The 20,489-nt window shown below is 59.4% G+C and overlaps 1 protein-coding gene across 4 annotated transcripts; it reads right to left on the bottom strand.

The window, feature by feature from the left end:
* Positions 1-713: 713 nt before the first annotated feature.
* On the bottom strand, positions 714-19,652 carry TFCP2 (transcription factor CP2). Of its 4 annotated transcripts, none has more exons than XR_014230417.1 (15): positions 19,199-19,652; positions 13,065-13,216; positions 12,380-12,456; positions 11,849-11,954; positions 11,524-11,630; positions 10,701-10,853; positions 8,219-8,329; positions 7,334-7,422; positions 6,761-6,839; positions 6,191-6,284; positions 5,448-5,538; positions 4,399-4,505; positions 2,955-3,011; positions 2,234-2,285; positions 714-2,102 (listed from the first exon to the last, which is right to left on the bottom strand). XR_014230417.1 is itself a non-coding variant. In XM_082332386.1 (15 exons), exons 1-15 carry the CDS (start codon positions 19,318-19,320, stop codon positions 2,065-2,067), a joined length of 1,521 nt encoding a protein of 506 aa, XP_082188512.1. In that variant the 5' UTR covers positions 19,321-19,652; the 3' UTR covers positions 714-2,064. The 4 variants fall into 4 exon arrangements, 3 of the variants coding, with proteins under 3 accessions (XP_082188512.1, XP_082188513.1, XP_082188514.1); XM_082332386.1 differs by having other exon boundaries at positions 2,955-3,097; XM_082332387.1 differs by having other exon boundaries at positions 2,955-3,097; positions 6,791-6,839.
* Between the last annotated feature and the right edge of the window lie 837 nt (positions 19,653-20,489).

Raw genomic sequence — 20,489 nt, 5'->3', positions numbered from 1 at the left:
CGCGAGCACCTCCATCCGCGGAGCTCGCAGTCCAGCCGCTCCCCAGCGTTCATGGGGAGAAGCGAGAAAAATAATTCCATTTTTGAATGATTTTTTTTTTACCCCTGACGGATTGACGAGGCTGGGGCGGCTCGGGGCGCGCTCGCGGCTCTGGTCCAGGGTTAAGAGGCGAGCAGTCTCAAAGCCAGGCGAGGAGAGCGAGCGGCCTCCTCCTCCCTGCCGGAATTACCAGCCAGAGGCTTCGGCCCCCGAGTTCACGCGGTGCTGGGCGAACAAGCCCAGGGGGAGAGGACCCTGGCTCCCCGCCGCCAGCACTCGGCTGCGGCCGTTCCCAGGATTAACCTCTGGATCCTCCGGTTCCTCGCCAACCCCGACACCACCCAGCCCTGGCTGCGGCTGGGAGGCAACTTTGGGGGCGAGGGGGAGCCGCCGCAGCCCTCAACAACGGTTTCGGGGAGCTGCTGAGCTACGTCCTGCCTCCGGCGCCGCAGCGAGCGCGCGCCGAGCAGCGTGACACGCGACGGAGGAGGGAGACGGGGACGCTACGCGGCCCTCTGCACCCGGACGGGGTCACACGCAGCGGCCGCGGGAGCTCGGCCAGTGCAAGCCAAGGACGGGAAGGTTTGGCCAGGACTGAACCAGCTCTAATTCGCGCTCGGTGTCTCGACTGCATCTCCAAACCGATGACAGCTGGCTGAAGAAGATGGGAACAGAATCTTTTATGGCTTAGGAACGCAGAAGAGCAGCCGGTATTTTAGCAGCGGGACGTGGCCGCCGCGATTGTCGCATCCGCCAGCGCCTTCGCCCACCCCAGGGGCCCTCCCCGGCCTCAGCAGCGCCTACATCGCCTGCCTGGGGCTGGATCTTCTCGCAGCCTTCTTAAAAAAGAAGAGCCCTGCTTTACGTTGTAGTTTTTCCCCTAGTTTTTGGCTCAAAACGTCCTCGGGTAGCGCGGATGGTTCGAGGCAGGCGTGACCCCGGGCACCTCACTGGGGGATCTTACGGACGGGGAACAGGATCCCTCACCCGCACGGCAGGGCAGATCCTTCACCCCGGAGACTTCCCTGCTGTCCTGGAAACCGGCGCAGAGGCACTTTTGTCACCATCGAGTCCAACGGCTTTCAATAACCCTCTGAACTTGCCGTCCGCCGCCTCCTCAGCACACGCAGGGCTACAGCGACGCCGGGGCGGCCGCGGAGGCTGGACGCGGGGACAGAAAACGAGGCAGCAGGTAGACGTCGCTCGATTTTCAGCGGAGATAGCCAAGTCTTTTTTTCTCCCTAAAACACGCAAAAAAGAATCCCACAGACCAAGCCCGTTAGCTATTTCTTTATCCAACGCCGCTTCGCTCCACGTTTTGCTCCAGCTTTACACGGCCACACAAACTAACTCCGTATATAAAGTTCCTGACGACCTTACGCTCGCAGGGGAAGGATGGCGCCGCAGCTGCACCCGCGCGTCGCCGACACCAGTTTCAGGGTGGGTGGCGAGGAGAAAAACAAAAGTCACCACCTTTGTCTAACAGATGCGTTGTAATATTAAATGAAAGCTTAACAAAATCTTTTAAGAAAATCCCTCCCAGCCCTAGCCTACCACTCCATCAGCACAGCACGTAGCGTATTTGAGACCCGCTCAGCTCAGCACGTGCCCGAGGGCCAGTTGGCTTTGTTGGGCCAGTTGAATTCCTGTTCTCTTGCCAGTCCGCGAGCGTCACGGGAGCTGATGCCTCTCAGAAAAGCAGAGCACGCCTGCCACAGGAGAAGCCCTCACGCAGGTCTTGGGTCCCAATGGCAAATTTCTACCGCGAGCTACACGAGAGCGCGACCTGGGAACTTCAAGCCTCAGAGCTCCAGCGATTAAGCAGCGCGTTACCACCAACGGCCGTTTAGATGCCGTCAGAGCAAGGAGGTCCCCTGCGAGAAAGACAGCCGAGTAACCAACGGCTCGGGGTCTTTCCAGAGGGCGCCCAGGAGTTTCCAGATCTCTGCTCGTGTCCTTGTGCTGGAAGTGAAGGGGCTTCGTGCGCGACGAGAGGATCGCGGGCGTTCCTCATCCCGTCCCCTCCTATTTCAGGATGATGTGGTAGCTGTCATTGGTTTCAGCTGCGAAAGAAGCAAAGCTCGTGAGGCACCCACAACAGCAAAGGGATCCGCTGGGTTGAGCGGATCTGACGCAGGAGCTCCCCAAGAAGTAGGGAAGGGAAATACAAGATGGGGCCCGGGCGTTTACGCACCTTTCATGGTGTCCAGAACGAAACAGGATTCGTCTTGGAAGTTCTGTATCATCTGGAAGAAGCCAGCTTAGTCTGAGGCTGCATTCAAACACCGCACAAGTGCTTCACAGCCCGAAGCGAAGGCTTTGGGTTCCGCCCCTCAGCGACAGGCATAGATTTAGCGGACCGAAAGGGCTAGAAGCTGCTCGGGCAGGAGCTTAGTGCTCTGGGAGGCAGGAAAGGCACCAGCCATAAATATTTATTCCTTCCTCCAGCTCTCCCGAACTGCAGGTCCAAACCAGCAAGCCGAGAGAGAAACCATCGGATTCTGGGATGCAGATCTGAAAGCAAAGTCCTCCCGCAGCAATCCCCCTCCCTGTTTTTATAGCAAAGCTTGAAGAAACCCAAGCCCGAAGGAGGGTGCGCAAGCGGCCTGGATGAGCTCAGGCAGAGCTGTTCCCGCCTGATAAACCTCACGGGTTTAAGGGAGGCGCCCCCGGCAGCGGAGCAGCATCCCCAAGCGCCACCATCCTTGGCTCTACAGGCTTCAACGATTAACTCCGACCCTTTGGAAGCCGGAGGCGACTGAGCAGGGCCCTTCCTGAAGACCCGCCCGGGGACCCGTTCCCCGGGGTCCTGCGCAACCTCCAGAGCGGAGCTCAGAGCACAACAACCAGACAGGAACCAGCTGAAGCAACCCAGCGCAAGAGGTCGAAAATAAGGAGCGCCCAGAGGCTTTTACCTCATCGCTGATCAGCACGTGTATCCCCGTCGGACCTTGCTTGTAAATCTGGCTGATCTGTTGGGAAGAGATGCTGAAGAGCTGGGCCAGCTTTTCCGTCAGCTCCACCGCCGTCAGTTCCTCCAGATAAATAGCGTGGTACACTGCGAGGAGAAGAGCTATTACAGCCAGATGCCAAGCGCAGCTTCGACGTCTACGCTGCGGATGCCGAGAGGCTTCGGCGAAGGCCACGCACGCTAACCCCGGGAGCGGGTGCTTCGAGGAGCGCCGCAAACCGGCTGCGCTCTGCCCAGGAACACCACAGCCCCGTCGGGGAGGGACCGCGCACAGCCCATCTATCGGGTGTTGCTTTTCAGCTTTTTTAGGCGATTCTAAACGCCCGCTCTGCTGCGCCCGACTCGCGCAGCTATCGTCTTTCCAAGCCCAAGCTGCCGGATCTACACGTCGCGTGTCGCTGGTGCCTGCTCTTGCTACACGGCTGCAGCGTGCCCTGAGCTACGGAAGCATCGGCTCCCCAGGAACTCGGCTGTCATCCCTGTCCCGCAACGCCTGCTCTGTATTTACACAGTCCTTGCCCCAAAAAGCTTCTATTTCGACTAGCATCAGCCAAGCAGCGTTTTGTACCCTTCCTGGCGGTTTTCAATCCCGGCAGGATGGAAACGCCACCCTAGCACCTCCCAGAGCCCCGTTCCCCCACTCCCACGAGGCAGGTCCTGGGGGGAAGCGAGAGGATCCGAATTGGAGCAGGGCAAGGAAAGGACGAGCTGTTTGCTTTTGCGCTTGCCGCTCCAGTCACGGAGGTGGATAAACCGGCGCCTGGCTGCTCCACAAATGTAGGTCACTCATTGTTGTCTGGGCGAAGCTGGATTCTCACAGGAGCTATCGTTTGTCGGCTCTGAGCAGGCACCGTGCCGACAGTCAGATTCTGCAGCCACCCATTTGGCGGGCAAGGAGAAAAATCAGCTGGGTAGGATCAGGGCAAGTAAAAAGGGTTCGCCGCCATCTTTTGGCACCCTTAGCGAAGGGGAGCGTGCGCAACCCCTGCGTTTGCGCGCAGAGCCCGCGTTAGGTTGCGGGTGAGCTCGCGTGTGAGCTCGCTGCCCCCTCGCAGTGAAGGGGCAAGAACGAGAGCAGCCGACACGAAGCGCAGCGGCTGAAAACAAAAGCCACAGACCCTCTTTGAGCCACTGCGCGGGCTCAGGTCACACACGCAGCCCTGCCTGCCAGCGGGGCCTTTCGCCAGCCCAAAACCCACAGGGCGCTGGTGTGGGGACGAGGGGATTGGAGGCGACTGGTGCCGAGCGCCCGCGGGCAGCAGCAGCGGGGCTGGAAACGGCCCCCGCCGCGTTTCTGTTTGCTGAACCCCCCGGCTGTTGTTTTCCCCCTCGCCCTGCCGGCAGCAACCCAAGGCCACGTGCCCCCAGCCAGGCTTCGAAGCCCTTACCAAAAAAAGTACTGGTTACTGCGTCGCCGTCCTCGTGTTTCTGCTGGAGGTCCCTCAGCTGCTGGGACTCCTGACACACGTAGATGGTCAGTCTGGGCCGCACCATCCTACGGACAGAGCAGCGAGTGAACGCCATCGGATTTGCTCAAGGACACCTCTAGTTCCCGACACTTTGCCAGCGCTCTTCCCTCCCCGGTATCCTCAGAAGGAAAAGAGGAGATCGACAAATTTGTCTTGAAGCAAAAACCATCGTGGTCATCCCCACCTAGGTGATGCAGCAAAGGTTTTTGCGAGAAGGGGGTGAAGTCGGCATGGGGACACGGTGCCAGCTGGCTACCGAGCAGCTAAATCGGACGGTTCACTCCCGAGAACAGAGCAGCCACGGTTCAGACCGAGCTCTGTGGTAACGCGCACGCTCCTTCTCGTTCAGAGTCTCATTCTGCAGCGCAAAAGCCGGCAGCGTCTCCCGTCCTTCGCACCCTTCTCCCCAGCACGGCGCGACCGCGTTTCCCCGCTATCTCCCGAGCCATCGGAGGCGGGACGTTAGCCAGCTCTCGCGGCCCCGTATCGGAGACCCGCGCCGATGCCTCCCCAGACCTTCCCTCCGGGATACAGCCCACCCTGTGCCTCTCCGCCCGGCTGCAGCGGCGCCTTCGGAAACGCTCCAGCTCGGACAGGAGGTCAGTTAAACACCAGTCCCTGCTTCTGCAGGGAAAGGTGCAAAGGAATATTCCCTTTCCGGGAAGGTAATTCCACCGAGAGGCGGTTCAGAGGACAGAGGAAACACGGATGGTATCGGCAGGGCTTTCTGGCTTGGTTCTCCGACACTCAAAGAATAAGACCATTTCTAACGCTTCCCTCCCACATGGATTTTCTTCCCCAAATTGTCTCTGGAGCGGTTACCCTGCTAGCTATGTTATCAAATTTGAGTGAAAGAGGTTCAGGGAAGTTAATGAAATTCTGTTCTCTCTAATAGCAAGAGCCAAGCAAACAGGCTAAAACAAATACAATTTACCCGCCATCCACAATCAGTTTTTAAGCAAACATACCGTCCTTTTAACGCGTTGAAGAGCCTGATGCCATCCGCAGGGCCGCAGATCTGGATAACGTCTTCTCTGGTCAGCTTCAGTAAGTCTGCACCTACGGTTTTAAAAATCAAAACGAGAGGAAAAAAAAAAAAAAAAATCACACAATCCAGCCGAAAGTGTTGGGAATGGGGGGGCTCTGGGCACCCCCTCCTCCGGCTCACAGAGCTCACCCCATTCCCAAATTGCTTCTGCCTTCTGCTAACAACCTCCCCCCGCTTCCCCCAGACGGATGCTCCCAAGATTTTTTTTTTTTCCCCAGACTGGTTTTGCAAGAGCGTGTTTTGGTACGACCCCGCGTCCCGCGTTATCGTTTACAGCCGGCTATCCAGCGCCTCGGTGACCCTGGGCAGCGGAGGCCGCATCAGCGGGGAAGGAGAGGAAAATAAATGCGGAGCATTTCTTTACACGCGGTGCTTCCCCTCAGGTCAGCGTTTCTCAGCTTGTTTTAAGATCAGAGGGTGCTGCGAGCTCTCGGAAGAGAAACCACCCCAGTCCCCGCTATTTTGCCAGTTGAGAGCGAGGTGAGAAACAAAGAACACAGCTTTCAGGGAGCCACATTTTATTGTGTTACAAAAAATACGGGATTTTTTAACAAAACATTCATATTTGCAACGGTAACACGAAGATGGGCTCAGGAGCGAGAGGGGGGCAGGGCGACTTGGCAGAGGGAAGGGGCAGACACGGAGGGGGATGCCGTAACCTACCTGAGAAGTTTCTGAAAAGCCGAGAAAAAGTGGAGAAGCGGTTTCGGTGCAGCCACTGCTGGGCCTCCTGGGGCGTGCTGGTGGGCAAGAGGTTCTGCAACGTAGGAAAAGAAGGGTCACGGCCTCAGAGGTGACGGGGAAGCGTTTCCACTGAGGAACGAGCACAGGTCAGCGCGGTCAGCGTTTGGAGTCACAGCCTTAAATCGAGGCCGGCGTGAGCCGGGCTCGCAGCGCACGCGCAGTAAGGGCCGCGGCCTGGACAGGGTTTGATTTAAAAGGCTTCAGAGGGACAGAGGAAGAGGAAGGAAGCAGAGGGGAAGGCACAGTGAAGATCAAGGCAATGAGTAAAGGTCATGGCGAGCTACAAAAAGCTCGCTCGCAGCTCCGCATCGCTGTACTGGATGTTTTTTACCCTGTCACCTCTTTTCCCAGAGAAGAGCCAAGAAGAAGTTGTAACTCCCCAAAGATGTTAAACTAGAGCAGCCTCTTCCCCAGCAAACGACGGCCACCCGCGAACCCGCCCCCGCTCCATCCCCAAACCCCGTTCGCCAACCTGTGCACCATCCTTACCACAAGCATAAGCTCTGAGGTGTGACTTACATCTGCGATCGGAGGGGGTGGCTCGGGCTGATGGTTTGGGGAGCCATTGCTAGGTCGGGGAAAAGAGCCAGAACACGAGGTTAGCGTCGCTCTTCCCCTTCCGGCACGGCATCCCGGCAGGCAGCAACCACCCCCCTCCCAATTCCATAACCGAGACCACCGAAACACGGGGAGAAACAGCTCCGTGGCTGCGGCAACGCCGTCACTGTTGCGGTGCAATGCTTTGCAAGAACAAACGGCTTACAGCGGGGTATTAACGCGGCGGGGAAAGGCCGAGCTGGGAGCTGAACTGCTGATCAAATGCACACAGGCTTCTTGTGCCAGAGCCAAGCTTTGCTGCGGCCAGGAGAGGTAACAGCGCTCAGCTTCAAGGGCTTTAATTTGATTTTCCCCCACTGACGCAGCCTCGTAGGCTGCTTCCGCCTCCCTGCACACCGTGGAACCAGGCCCTTCCTTTCGCTGGCCGTCACTGCCAGCTCAGACACATCCATCTCTCGTGCCGGGCAGAAATCGGTAGCCAGCCGGCCTCTTCTCCCCACTTACCCTTCGCCAATGGAAAAACTGCTGTGGGAACTGTTGAAGCCAGGGGACGGCGCGTTATTGACGTACGTTATCTCCGGCCAGGGAGAACACTAGAAAGGAAAAGCCAGAAGAGTCACAGGGTTGCTTTGAACAAGCGCCGGCATCTGCTCCGGTCAGCACAGGTTAACAGCTATTTGCTGACCGACAACCAACTGTGAAAGAGAATTAAAGAATAAAGTAGGGGATTAAAAGAAGCCATGCCAATTCACTGCAGATGGTCACAAAGCTCAGATCCGGTGCTTCTTAATCTCAAAAGGCCCAAAGTCACAAAATCAAAGGCAGTGAGATCTGGGATCTCAACCATCGCTCTGGCACCGGGCCGACACCCATGGCGCCCGCCAGCCCGGGCGCCTCCGTGCAGCGAGGCCCGCAGCGGATCGCGCCTGAAGCGGGCACTGAGGAGCGTCCCCGAATTCACCCGGGGCAGGACGAGGGCTCCCTCCCCAGGGCTGCTCAGCACCAACCCCGCAGACGATCGCCTGTTAATAGGCCGACACTTTCCACTAGCACAGGGAGGAAACAACGGGGTTTTCTGCCAGCTCACAGCCTCGGTGGCCAGTTGCCACACGGGCAAAACAAAGCTTGCAGGGAGAGGTAAAAATCTTTTATCAGATGATCTGTTACCGTGGGGGAAAAAACCATCACGTTTCCAGGCACGAGAGCCCTTCTTCAGGTTAAGAAACCCCTCCGCTGCCTACAAAATTGATCTTGCTTTTGTCCTGCAGCTATTACCAACTCGGCCAAACGTTTCACGGCAGAACAGCCAGTTCCTCGCCACCTGCGAGCGAGGTAAGCCAGGTTTCGTTAAAACGCCGCCGCCAGCCGCGGCACGAAAGAGCCCCTCACCTCTGTGAGTATCGTGGTTTCGTAGGAAGGCTGGTATTTCTCTTTCTCATGAGGTGTTCGCTTCTCCATCTTTTCCCTGTCCGTCTTCTGCTTCCGATCAGCTCCTTTGGGCTGGAAAGGAGGCATTCCTGTTAGAACAGCAGCGTGAAGGGGGGCAGCAGACGGCTGGATAGATGGGCAAGAAATGCAAGGAGCAGAAAAGGCGACTCATCCTTCTGCTCACCCACTTGTTGCTTTACAGAGGGAAAAGGAAGAGGGCTGGGACTACGCACAGAGAATTAACTACGGCGAGAGCATCACTTCTGCAACAACCCCAGTATCCTGATCTACCCCCGCCCCTAAAACGGGGCCCAGAACATCTGGACAAGGAGGCGAAACATTTTTCGGAAGAAACTTCCCCCGACAGCATACGTCGGCCCTAAGGGGACACGGGCCCGTTTCTGGCGTCACGTATCTGAGCTGCGTCTTCTGCATCTTCATCAGCCGCTTTGAGAGGCGGCGTTTCAGTGGCACAAACTGCACCAGGAGACGAGAGAGCTCAGTTGTGTCTTTGCCACGACCTTGAAAAACCGTGCGCTTTCTCACACGCAAGATTAAGCTGAGTTTACTTGCTGCCTTTACCAAATGCTCAAAGCCCCGGGGAAAGCAACAAGTAATAGAGCGCCGTTATAACCCCCAAAGCTATCCCGGTGCTCCTCTCGGCAGAACCCTAAAGAAATTCCCTTTAAACTTGGCTGTGCCTGGGCTCTGCCTCGGCTCCAAGTGAAAGAAATTTGGCCTGGGTGGACCCGCAGCTGCCTGCCAACATGCGGACGCCTCCCGAGCGGATGAGCGGCATCCATGGCACCGGCGGGGAAGCTTTAGGACTGCAAATACAGCCGGGTACCACGGCCTTCCCGCTCCCCCAAGCTCCAAATTTCTTTTCCTCTAGACAGCAAAACCGAGACCTGAACAAGCTACCGGCGCGCTCCGAGCTGGGTGAGGAGGTGCTGCTTAGCTGCGGCGTGGCTGGCCAGCTCCTGCCACGAAAATCTAATGGTTGCTCTTATCTCTCCGTGGTCAGCGCTGCTGCTTCTGGCGGCTAGAAAGGATCCGTGCTCCAGATGCCGATGAGCGCAGGTAAGGGCCCTCGGCAGCTATTTTGGAAGCACCGAAACTCTCCTGGCTTTGAGGGGCAAAAGGGAGAAAGGAAAGAGCAGGGCAGGAGCCTGAATCACATCAACCCACAGCCAAAGGAGAGCCCACGGCGAATAGGTCTCACGCAGGCACAGGGAAACCCACCCACGGTGTTGAGCCTGCCGTCCCCGCAGCAGCCCCGACCCCAGGAGCGCGGCTGCGTTGAACGAGAAGGCTGAGACCATCCGAGACGATCCGCTGCAGGGAGAGCGTGCCCTGACGCCACAGCTTCACTGCTTTGGGTTTTCCCGGTTCGAGGTCATCAGAGCCAAAAAAATCCACCCCATCCCCTGGCACAGAGAGCTGAAGCTCAGTAGAAACGTGGCGCCAGACGCCTCGCGATCTCCCTGTCCTCCGGGTGCTTGTTTGCGACCAGCCTTGGCCCTTAACCCCCGACTCCGCAGCCATCCGCTTGGGCTATTTGCATCGAGACACCAGCCAGAGCTCAAACAAGCCCTAACAAATCACCCCCCGCCTTCGAAATGTTATAATCCAAACAGGCAAAAGAGAAGAGAGAGAAGGGGAAAGACGCCAAGCCAACAGCAGCGGGGCACGCTGCCCAATATCCCGCAGCAGCTTGACGGCAGGACCGCAACGCGGCGCAGGCCAGGCGCCCGACCCCGCTGCGTGCCAAGCGCCCCTACAGGGAGAAGAGCAGAGGAGCCACGGCCAAGATTTTGCGTGGTTTTACTTGGAGGACGGGGTAACGGAGGCAATCTCCGCGTACCAGACAGCGCGGGCATGGCGTGCCCCCACGGCACGACACCCGCGCGCTGCTGCGTGCCACCCATGCCATCGTGCCGCCGCGGCTGCCACCACCAGGTCATGGCTTTGGGTTTCTGCAAACGATTCGCAACAGGGCCCAGACGTCTGCGCCACTGGGGAGGCTGGATGCAGACGGACCATCAGATGCAGACGGGCCCATCAGATGCAGACGGGCCCATCAGATGTGGGTAATAATAAAGCGAGGAGTTTAGACAGACACCCAAGCTCCTCGGAGGATCTCCCAAGCTGATAAGACTCAAGACTAAACGTGGGAGGTCTCAGACAGAGGCAACACAACCCATGTGCTCCCTGTACGTTGTTTTTGGCTTACTGGTTTTGTAAGTAAAGTATCCAGACTCGATCGACAGCGAGGAACCAGGGAGAGAACGGCAAGGCAAGACCAGAAGGACCACGAGGCCCTTTTGCAGGCAAGCCTGGCCACCGTCCTGCACCCGTGACGTTCACCAGGGCCGCAGCGTGAACTGGGACAGACTCCCAGTTTGTTTCCTAGCGGGGGAAGGACGCCAACAGGCCAAGGTACCTTGAAGACCTTGATCTGGCAGCTGGCGGAGTGCAGGTGCTCCGTGTACTCCCCGTTCTCGTTCTCCTTAAACGTGTCGATCTGGACCCGAAAGGGTACCCCCTTCTCTCCTCCGTGCTTCCGCATGGTGAACTCCGTGCTGATGCAGTGAACCTGGGGGACGGCGAGGCACCCTGCGGTTAGCGATTCTGCCGTCTCTGCCTGACCACAAACTTCCCATTCCCCTCCTGGGAGCCAGGACAGCGCCCGCGTAAGGTGACAAGGGCAAAACACAGAGCTGGGACGGGACCCCGCCAAGTGCCCCCAGCATTAAGGAGTTAAGGGGATGCCGCAGCAGAGGTGGAGCCACATTCTTCTAACAAGTTTTGCAACCTCTTAACGTTGCAAGCAAACTCCAGATCAGCAGGGCAGAGAGTTCGGCTGCTCCAGCCTCCACGCGCTGCAGCTTGTTTATTCTAGAAGGGCAGGCCAGATTTCCAAGAGGTATTTTAGGTTTAGGCAGCTGGCGAGATGTGCAAAAGCATCTAAGCAAGGTGGAGACTCAAATCGCAAAACCAGCGGGACCTAAACCGCCGCAAAAACGTGTAAAACAACTTCTTGGTGGTCAACTGCGCCTGTGCCTTGCTCGCGCGTGAACCGCTGCTCTCTTGCATTGCTTGAGGCAGGAGGCAGGGTGTTTTAGTTGACATCTTTCTACCGCCGCAGCATCTGGCTGCTCTTTCAGAGCTCCGAGCCAAAAAAGCATCTCTTTCCCCCTCGGAAAACTTTTATTTTTTCCCCTAGGCCTCCCGCAACGGGAGTTTCCCCGCTTCTCCTCTTTTACCTGGATAAAGACAGACGTCCTCTTTGAAGGATCCCATAGAAACTCCACTGTATTGAGCTGGGTTGGGTTTGCCCTAGGGTCGATGATGCCCACGGACATTGGGATATCTGGAGGGGCACAGAGGGACAACAAGCTGCGGTTTGTAGCAGAAGGAGAAGGAAGAGACTCGCAGGGAACATACGGAAGAACCAGCCGTGCCTCTCAAAGTGCAGAATCGTGACAGCACTTTGTCCCTTGAAGTCAAGGGACCGGGAGCGCGGCTGGAGGCACTTCAGGCACCCACATCTCCTCCAGCCCCGGCCAGGGTGCTGCCACGGGGACTCACCTATGTCCAGTATCCTGTCCCCAGGCCTGTTCCACCGCCAGCCCTCCAGCTGCTGATGCTCCGTGTACTGCAGCCGCCGGTCATGAAACACCACTCGGAATATGCTCTAGAGGGGAGAAACAGTCAGGGCCCGGAGCCGCCCCAGGAAACCCGACAGTCTTCAAGCTGCGGGGCATTTCCCGGTCACAGAGGGGCCTGAAGGCTTCGTGGAGAAGCCAAAGCAATAAAAGAAAGCCCAGAAGGACCCCGGGACAGAAGCATGAAGGCGGCAGCGTGTCCTTCCCGAACACCAAGCGATCAGCCATCGCCTCTTGGCTTCGGCCCAGGAGACTGGTTGGACACCAGCAGCCAGGCTGGTCTCCGCGAGGTGGGAGAAGGGGAAAGGGAAAACAACCCCCGACCCGAGCCAGAGCTCTCCCAAAAACGCCGTCACGGAGGCCGCTGCAGGAACGCAGGGCAAGACCTCGCTCGCCGCTCCCGACGGCGCGGGATGGCCCCAGCTGGACACGCGTACCCGCGCTCTCCGCTTACCTTTACCAGTTTCCCATTTATCTCCGGCAGCTCCCCGATTTTCCTGTTGTCCAGCATCCGGATTTCATAGGACTGCCCTGAGGGAAGGAAGACAAGGGCGCCTCGCAGTTAGTCGGGGATAGACCTTCGCTGCCGCCCCTCCTCTGGCATTTTGGCATCTTTTGCTGCCACGCTAGACACGCCACTTCATCTTCTTGCCAATTTTAGTGGGGGGTCGCACGAGCCATTAGAGCCGCAGCTCTAACACCCCTCTCCAGGAACAGACGATCCTCCCCCTTCCTGCAGCAGTACTTTCCAGGAATTACCCTTATTAACCCAAGAAGAAATCGATGACACAAGCTTCGTCTGGCTTTGGTCACCAACCCTGATCTTCCAGTTCTACTTGAAAGCAGCGGGTACAGCTTGAACCTGTAAAATACACCCGCTGCAGAGCACGCCGGCACCGATACACCACTTAACCACCTCACATCGCGCAGATTTGAATTAGGTTAAATCCTACAGGCGATTCACCGCCGCAAGCAGGTGGCAAGGCGAAGGAGGTGGCGCTTCCAAGCAGGAGCAATCTGGGCTTTACTATTGAGGCGCTTTCCAATCCCAAAGGGAAATTTCCACAGGCAGAATTTTATTTTTTAAGGCGTTCACACGAGGCGCGCACGGCCCGCGGAGGGCACGGGGCTTCCCTCACCTTGGTTGAGATAGGTGAGCGTTTCATCGTGGAGCTTGACGGCGGGGGAAGTGGCGGCACACAGGACGTACTGGAAAGGCAGAATTTTGTTCTCGTTTTCAGGAGGCAAACTCGATTCTTCCTGCTTGAAGATGGGCAGGGCGAGGACGTCGCTGCAAAGAGATTTGTCAGATTCATTTCAGCTCTGGCTACAGAGAGATGATGGCGTTGGTATCCTCCTCCTAGGAAGAGCTTTGAGCTTTTTTTAGTTAAAAAAACCCCACATACCCTGACCTCTCTCCGCAGAACTGCAAAGGAGCATTAAAGCAGACCGAGCAGTCTGAGAAGAGGACCCCACGCCTGTTCTTGCGAAAGCTTTTCCCAGGCGAGCCCCCCTACCCCCCCAGAACCCACACATTTCTTCCTTCAAAGCTGAGACACAACCGAGTTGGTGTTTCAGACCGAAGCCCAGCTCCTCCGGCAGCGCGACTCCCGCGCCGCTTGTGCGGAGCCGCTGCAAAGACAGACGCGTGCAGAACGACGTCCGTGTCGCGCTGATAAACGCCCGTCCTCTTCCTGGTGGTACCGGCCCGCTCGCCTCCGCCAGCAAAGCGGCCCCTAACCCCTTCCCCTGCTCCACGCAGCGGGGCCCAGAGCTCGTTTACCCTCCCGGAGCGGCTTGGCAGGAATTTGAAGTCTTGCTCAGGTCAAGGTCACCAGTTTTTTCGCCAACGCCTCCTCTGTGCTTATAAAAGCCCCCCGCTGCCCCAGCGAACGCGGGTGTCAGCCAAAGCGGAGGCAGAGACCCCGGGGCACGTCGGATGGGGCAGGACGCACGGTCAGAGCGCCAAACCCTCCCTCCCGCAGCCGTAACCTGCTGCACGACACTCGCGAGCATCTCGGAGGAGCAAATCCTGCAGGCTCCCACACGGAAAGAGCCCTTCTGGCCCGAAAGCAGCAGGAGGTGGCCCCCTGCTTTCCCCAAACTCACCGACAAGCCCCCAGACCCAAGAGCCCTTTCTGCTGGGCACCGCACAACCAGCCAGCCCCGACCCAAACCAAGCGCACGGAGGTGAGAAGATGCTGCACGGCACTGGCGGCACAGCCCACGCCGCGGCTCCACACGCCACGGGACGTGGGAGAAACCAGACCCAGGTTTCTGAGACAACCGCAGGCACCTCTTTTATACCTTACAGGTCTGCCTCTGGCCGAAAGACACCGCGACTCCTGCCCAGCCTACATTTCACGAGAGGAGGAGCCGCCCCGGGGAGCCGTCGCAATGGCTTCACCACAAACCGTTACCCTGCGACAGCCTGAGCGCCTTCCTGGCTATCGGGTTATAGGAGAGGAGTTACCCGGGAGCTCCACGCCGTGCCACAGAGCGGCACGGAGCTGCTCCAGCTGGCACGAGCGCGCGCTCATCATCCGCTGGGTGCTGTCACGCCACTCTCGGCGCCGGCTGGGAAAAGCAAGGGTGTTCAAGACCCGTGCTACCAACTTTTCGCGGGAGAAGGATGTCTCCAGGTCATTGCAACTAGGCAAAAAGCTCGCTGCCTCCATTCCCCTGCAAACTCGGATACTTTTCCACACTCAAAAGGCCACGTGGCAACAAGAACTTGCTGAATAATGTTACTTTAAAACCATGAACGATACCCCTGAGCGTACGGACATGTATTTAATAGAAATTGTTTCAGAAGCTGACTCTCAGCAGTTGTTTTGAGCCGTAACAATGGCCAAGAGCAATTACTCCGTAGCGCATAAACCAGAACATCCTCCCACCCATCCACGCGAGCAGAGCCCGGAACAAAAGCAGAGCCCGGGCAAACGCACTCGAGCACGGATGCGACCGCAGGGCTGCGGATCGGCTGCTGGGGCCGCCCAGCGCCATCCCACCGCCCCCAGGTGAACGCGGCGTGGGGCCAGAGCTATTCGGGTCCCTTGGAAGGGCAGCAGCGAAGCGCTGAGCCCTGCTGAAGTCGGGTCGCTTGCCCCTCCTGTTACAGGCTCCTGGGCTTCGGATGCTCACGGGACTGCAAGGAAGGAGGAGTTAAATCAGCTTTTTTTTCCTTTAGTTGAACATTAAAAACCTTTCCCAAGGAAAAACTGGATTTAACTGGCCAAATACCAGCTCCCACCCTAACAGGGCTTTAACCCTTCGGTCTCAAGAGACCAAACATCTGCCCTTCCTCCAGCGCTGTGCAATAACGCCCATCGCTGCTGCCCAAACCCGAGCAGGAGCCCTTCCCCGCCCAAATCCCAACTTATCAGACATCACGCAGAGCCACGCGGACGCCCCAGTCTCGGCATCCACGATGCTTCGAGGCGCGCGTACACAATTAGGCAAATTACACAAGCCGGAGGACGAACTTCCCTGCAGCTCCATCTCATCGGCAGAGGAACGGCGTCTCCTCCCGCAGAGGATTTCTCGCCCGAGCGGGCTGCCGAGGCAGGACGACGCACGGATGGTACTGATCCCTGTACGAAGGCACGAGGATGAGGAAGACCAGCGCTAACCTGCTGCATCCAGACAGATGGGAAAATTAATTTAAAGGCTACGCCCTGCACAAATTCTCCCGGCAGCTGGAGAAACGCAGGATGCACTTCTGCACGCGTGAGCGCTCGTTTTCCTTGTAGGCTTTGACGCGGCAATGCTTCAATCCCACTTCTGCAGCCTCGGGAGACTCCGGTTTTTGCTCGCTCTCTTGCTTTGCCTTGCAAAAGAACAGTTGGGGCGAGAGAGAGGCAAAGCTCGACCGCGACCTCCCCGCACGGGAAGCCAGCACATCGCCAGCATCCCGGCTTTCGCTCGCTTTTCCCGCGCACGCGGAGCTCTCCCGCGATGCTGGATCCACGTTACGCGGCGCAGCGCACTGCTCCAATATCACAAGCTGCTTTTCAGGGCTCCGGAAGCTCCGCACGGCCGCTGACACCGCCCGAACGCTGCCAAGAGGAACGGCAGAGCCGTCCCTGCAAAACCTCCCAAACCCAGCCTCTAGATCGGCGTTCGCTAAGACCCCGCGTAACCACGACCCAAACCCCACGTTTTATTGCGAGCTGCAAAACGGGAAAAAAACCCCAAAAACCTTAGGGAAGTCGCATCCCTGTATTTCTGGAACAAGAGTCCAACCCAATTAATCGGGAATAATCATCAAGCAAACGACGGTTTGCTTTTGCAAGCAGTTTTTGGGGAAGCAGAGCTGCTTTCGGTGCAACTCTGCTGGCGTGGACAGGTTGCTAGAGCATCACCGCGACACCCCTGCCTGCGGGGAGCGATCCTGCGCCGTCGCGATGGCCACGGGGTTGGCTAAGAGCCCCTCGGCCGGGACCTCTGGTCGTTCAGACGCGGTTACGCGTCTGTGCTGTAGGAGCAGGGTCAGCCTTACGCATTGCAGGGCGCAATAAAAAATTAAATATTTATAGAGACTCCTGCCTGCGCCGAAGGCACCTGGAGAAGCTCCTGCAGCTCCTGAGGACACATCTCCCCTTAAGAAACCCCAATATTTCACTGTGCAATTTAACATGCTTTTGCGGAAAGACACGTCACTTAAGGCCTCTGGCTCTGAGGTGGGAGAGAATCTCCTGGAAAAGAGGGAAAATAAATAATTACGGAAAAACTCTGCGGATGGAAGTGTTCAGCCAATGCCTGGTTATCACCTCCGAAGCCACCTCTGCTCTCCTAAAAACCTAATTCCAGGGAACAACAGTAACGCCACGAATTCAGGTTCGTTAACAAACGCCAAGCACAATCCTACCGTGCAACTCAAACGAGAAAAAGCTTCCGGCGAAGCGACAACCCTCATCTCCAACCACCACCTACCAGCGCTCGTTCCCAAGGTAGTAACGTGCCTCTTCCATAGGGAGAAGGGAGAAAAGCGGAAAAGCCCCACGGGGCAAGCACGGAAAAGCCCCAAACACGCTCAAAACCCGAGGTGCCTGTTGAAACCTTTCCCCCCCCTTCCCGCGACACGGAGAGAAAATGTCAGATGTCAGGACAGGAAGGTCGGCGCGCTCACCTACGGGGGCACACGCTCTATTTACGGGCAGCGTAGGTCAAGAAAAGTCTCCGAAAAAGAGAGTCGGGTTTCAGACGGCCCTCGCTCGGCAGCAGGTCGGGCTCAGAGCAGCGGCACAGCCACCGCGTCCCCGACACGGAGCTCAAAGCCCTTTGGCACCGGTAATACCGGCGTGGAAACGCTTTGCAGCCGGGTTGGTGCACGGCACGGGGACGTGCAGAGCCGTGGCCTTGGGAAACCTCCGCTCGAACCTCCGGCGCTGAAAACCGGCGCCCGGCTGGGTCAGGTAAAGGATGTAAACGCTTCAAAGCTGCGAGCTAACCGAAGGTTTCCTCACGCAATTAAAACTTTGGATGCACGGCCAACGGGTTTTCGCTTGGCGGCGGCAAGGCTGTATGTTGAGATGATCCACGACACCTTTGCTCACCCCCTCTGAGAGGGGAGCATTTGTGCACAGGACCCCTCCCCCAAAAGGAAGGGGAAAGGGGAGGAAAAGGAGCTTCCAAGCTTCAGGACTCCCCCACCAAAGCACTGGAAACTCATTCCCTCCCTCCCCATCAAAGGTAACGAAGGAGGAATCCCGCCTCCAAAACGCTGCCGGTCACGGCAGCGCTCGGTGTTGCTACTCCCGAGGTGACGGACGCGCTCCCTCCGAGCTCGCACACCTTTGGGACTCCGTTTTTTTTCCAAGTGCTCCCATTAAACAAAGCCCAAAGGTCGTGACGGATCCTAACGGTGGTCGGGGATAACTTTGGGAAGGTGCTGGCTCTCCCCATCGCTGGAAGGAAGGAGAGACGGAGGCTGGATGAGAAGAGCTGCTCTTCCACTTCCCCTGGAAATGGGCAGCGGGCTGGAAGCTTTCCAGCCTGCTTTACTGTGATGGGTCATTTTTAATTCTGACTTTTACCATTTCCAATTGCAGCCCCCTCAGAAAGCCCCCATCCTGCATCAAGGCGTCCTCCTGCGGCATCCTCCTCCTCCTCCTGGACGGCTTAACCTCAGCCCCAACCTCCAGACCTTTCTTCGCCGCCCGCCTGCGTGCCCAGCTCCTGCCTCGGGTCTGCAGGGAGGGATCCGTCTCGTCCTCCCTCCTCGCTTCCAGCCGAGGAGCATCCCGGGATGAACACAAGCGGAACAGAAGTCGCATTTGAACTAATAAAGCTCCCACCCCAATTTACACCAAGGCAGCTCTCTCGCAGACGGCGCTGGACCTGCCCCGGCCCACGATGGAGCCGATTAATCAAGGACGGCGGCGGGGAAGCGCGCGGCTGCTTGCAGACCGACTCGGCAGACGCCGTCCAGTCCAACGCCTCATCCACGGGCTGCGCGTCCCCGTTGCAACTCACGCAGCCAGAAACGAGGCGTTATCGGGTCTGGAACGGCGAGCGCGACGCGGCGCTTGGGCCTCGCCGCTGCACGGAGGCTCGGCCGAGCGGCTGGCTGCCAGAGCCGGGATCTGGAGGGCAGAGCGGCGAAGGAAGCTGGGACCCATCTCCAGAGCACGGGCCACGTACTTGCGCAACGGGGTTTGAGCATCCGACGCTACGAGGTCCCGATTCCGATCGTTGCGTTTGATCCCGTGGGGGTCCTGCTCCTCTCCTTTGCTCCTGGTTTAGCTCGGTCAGGACAGAGCTGGTCTCCCCCCAAAAAAACCCGCTGGTGTTCCTCCAGGAGGGTAATTAATTAGGGCCATAAAAACAAAGCAACTGGCCACGGGCTCTTCTAACCAGCAGCGGAGGAGAAGCGTGGGACGAACGCTGGGCGATTTAGCTGCAGTTTGAGGACACGAGGAGGCCAAAGACCGAGAGCAGTGCAGGGGCTGCGCAGCCCCGTGACCTCGAGCGCATCCACTCTCCGAAAGGGCCGCCCAGCGAGCCCCCAAAGCCCAGAGTGGCCGACGGGCAACCGTGACTCCATCCCAACGTCAAGCGGCCACCACCACGTCCCAGGGTTGGTGCCGGCGCTGAGCGCCCGGCTCCCTCCTGAACCGTCCCCCGGTGCGACGCCACGACCGCCAAGCATCAGTCCCCCATTTCAGGTGCATTTTGGGGCTCCCCAGCCCACCCCGAGCCCCCCGGGGCGACCAGCCCCTCTCCCAGGTGCAGGATGGACCCCTTAGGGTGGCCGGAGCAGCCCACCTACCTCATGCTGTAGGCCCCAGCGCCCAGCTCCTGGCCGATGCCCGACAGGCTGGCGTCGAAGTCCTGCACCAGCCCGGATTCGATCACCTCGTCCGCCAGCGGCAGCTTCAGAGCCCAGGCCATCCTCACCCACAGGCACGGGGCGCACGCCCCGGGCGAGGGGGCCGTGTCCCCCGTGGGGGAGGGCAGCGGGGGGGCTCCTCGGCGGGCGCCCCGCTGCGTCGCCCCGCTCAGCGGAGAGGTGAGCTCGCTCCGAGGGGGCTCAGCTGCGCTCCCCCCTGCTCCTGGGCGCCCCCCACCAGCCCTTGGGGGACCCTCTCCTGGGGTGGCTAACTTGGGGACCCCCGAGACCCGACTTGGGGACCCCTGAGATCCAACCTGGGGACCCCCGAGACCCGAACTGGGGGATCCCCGAGACCCACTGCAGGGGACTCAGCCCCAAACCCCCAGCCACCCCCCGGCCCTTCAGCCCCCCACGCTCGCCCCAAGCACCCCAAGACGCCCCCGAGGGGCCCTCACCCTCCGGGGACCCCCAAACCCCCCTCCCACGGGACTGCAGCCCCGGGGGGACCCCGAGCCGTACCGACCCCCCCAGGGGCCGCGCCCCCAGGCCCTACGTTCCCCCCAAAGCCCCGCAGCCCCTCAGGCCCTGCCGCCCCCCGACCCCTGAGGGGCCGCCCGGGCCCCACACCCCCCTCACAGGCCGACCCCCCCTCAGGGGCTGCCCGCCGCCACCCCCGAGGCCCTGCGCTACCCCCGGGGCCGCCTTCCCGAGGGGCTGCGCCCCCCGAGCCCCGCCGCTGAGCCGGCCCCGGCCCCCGGCCCCGGCCCCCGGCCCCGCTCCCGCCCCGGGCCGCGGCCCCCGCAAGATGGAGGCGGCGACGCCGCGGACCCCCCGCCCCCGCCGCCAGCGGGGAGATGGCCCCGCCCCGCCGCCGCGTCCAGCCAATGGGAGCCGGGCGCCGCCGGGTGACGCGCGGCGGGAGGTAGCCAATGGAGAGCTTCGCGCCGGGCCCACCGCGCGGGGATTGGTCGGAGGGCGGGGCGTGAGCGGCGCGGCGTGGGGCGCTGGGGTCTGCGCGGCGCCTGCGGGAGGATCGCGGGTTCGAGTCCCGGCCCCGGCTCATGCGTGCGATGAGTTGCGCGGGTCTCAGCCAGCAGCGGGCCGGGGGAGGTGATTTTTCTCCCTCCCGGGGCTGCAGCGGGGATGGAGGGGACGAGACCGGCCCGGCTCCATCCCCGGAGCCGCTTCCCCCAAAACCCAGGTGCTGGTGGCATGGGGAGCCCCAGCA

The sequence above is a fragment of the Platalea leucorodia genome (assembly GCF_965183815.1).
Source record: "Platalea leucorodia genome assembly, chromosome: 23".
In the NCBI taxonomy this organism is placed as follows: Eukaryota; Metazoa; Chordata; class Aves; order Pelecaniformes; family Threskiornithidae; genus Platalea; species Platalea leucorodia.
This window is presented reverse-complemented; position numbering and strand designations above follow the sequence as displayed.

Excerpts from the sequence above, each read along its gene's own strand:
- TFCP2 (XM_082332386.1), bottom strand. The coding sequence starts at position 19,320 with ATGGCCTGGGCTCTGAAGCTGCCGCTGGCGGACGAGGTGATCGAATCC. Across the intron at positions 6,285-6,760 it reads CCTCAGAGCTTATGCTTGTG|AACCTCTTGCCCACCAGCAC; the intron begins GTAAGGATGGTG and ends CCTACGTTGCAG. Across the intron at positions 4,506-5,447 it reads TTCAACGCGTTAAAAGGACG|GATGGTGCGGCCCAGACTGA; the intron begins GTATGTTTGCTT and ends CTCTGTCCGTAG.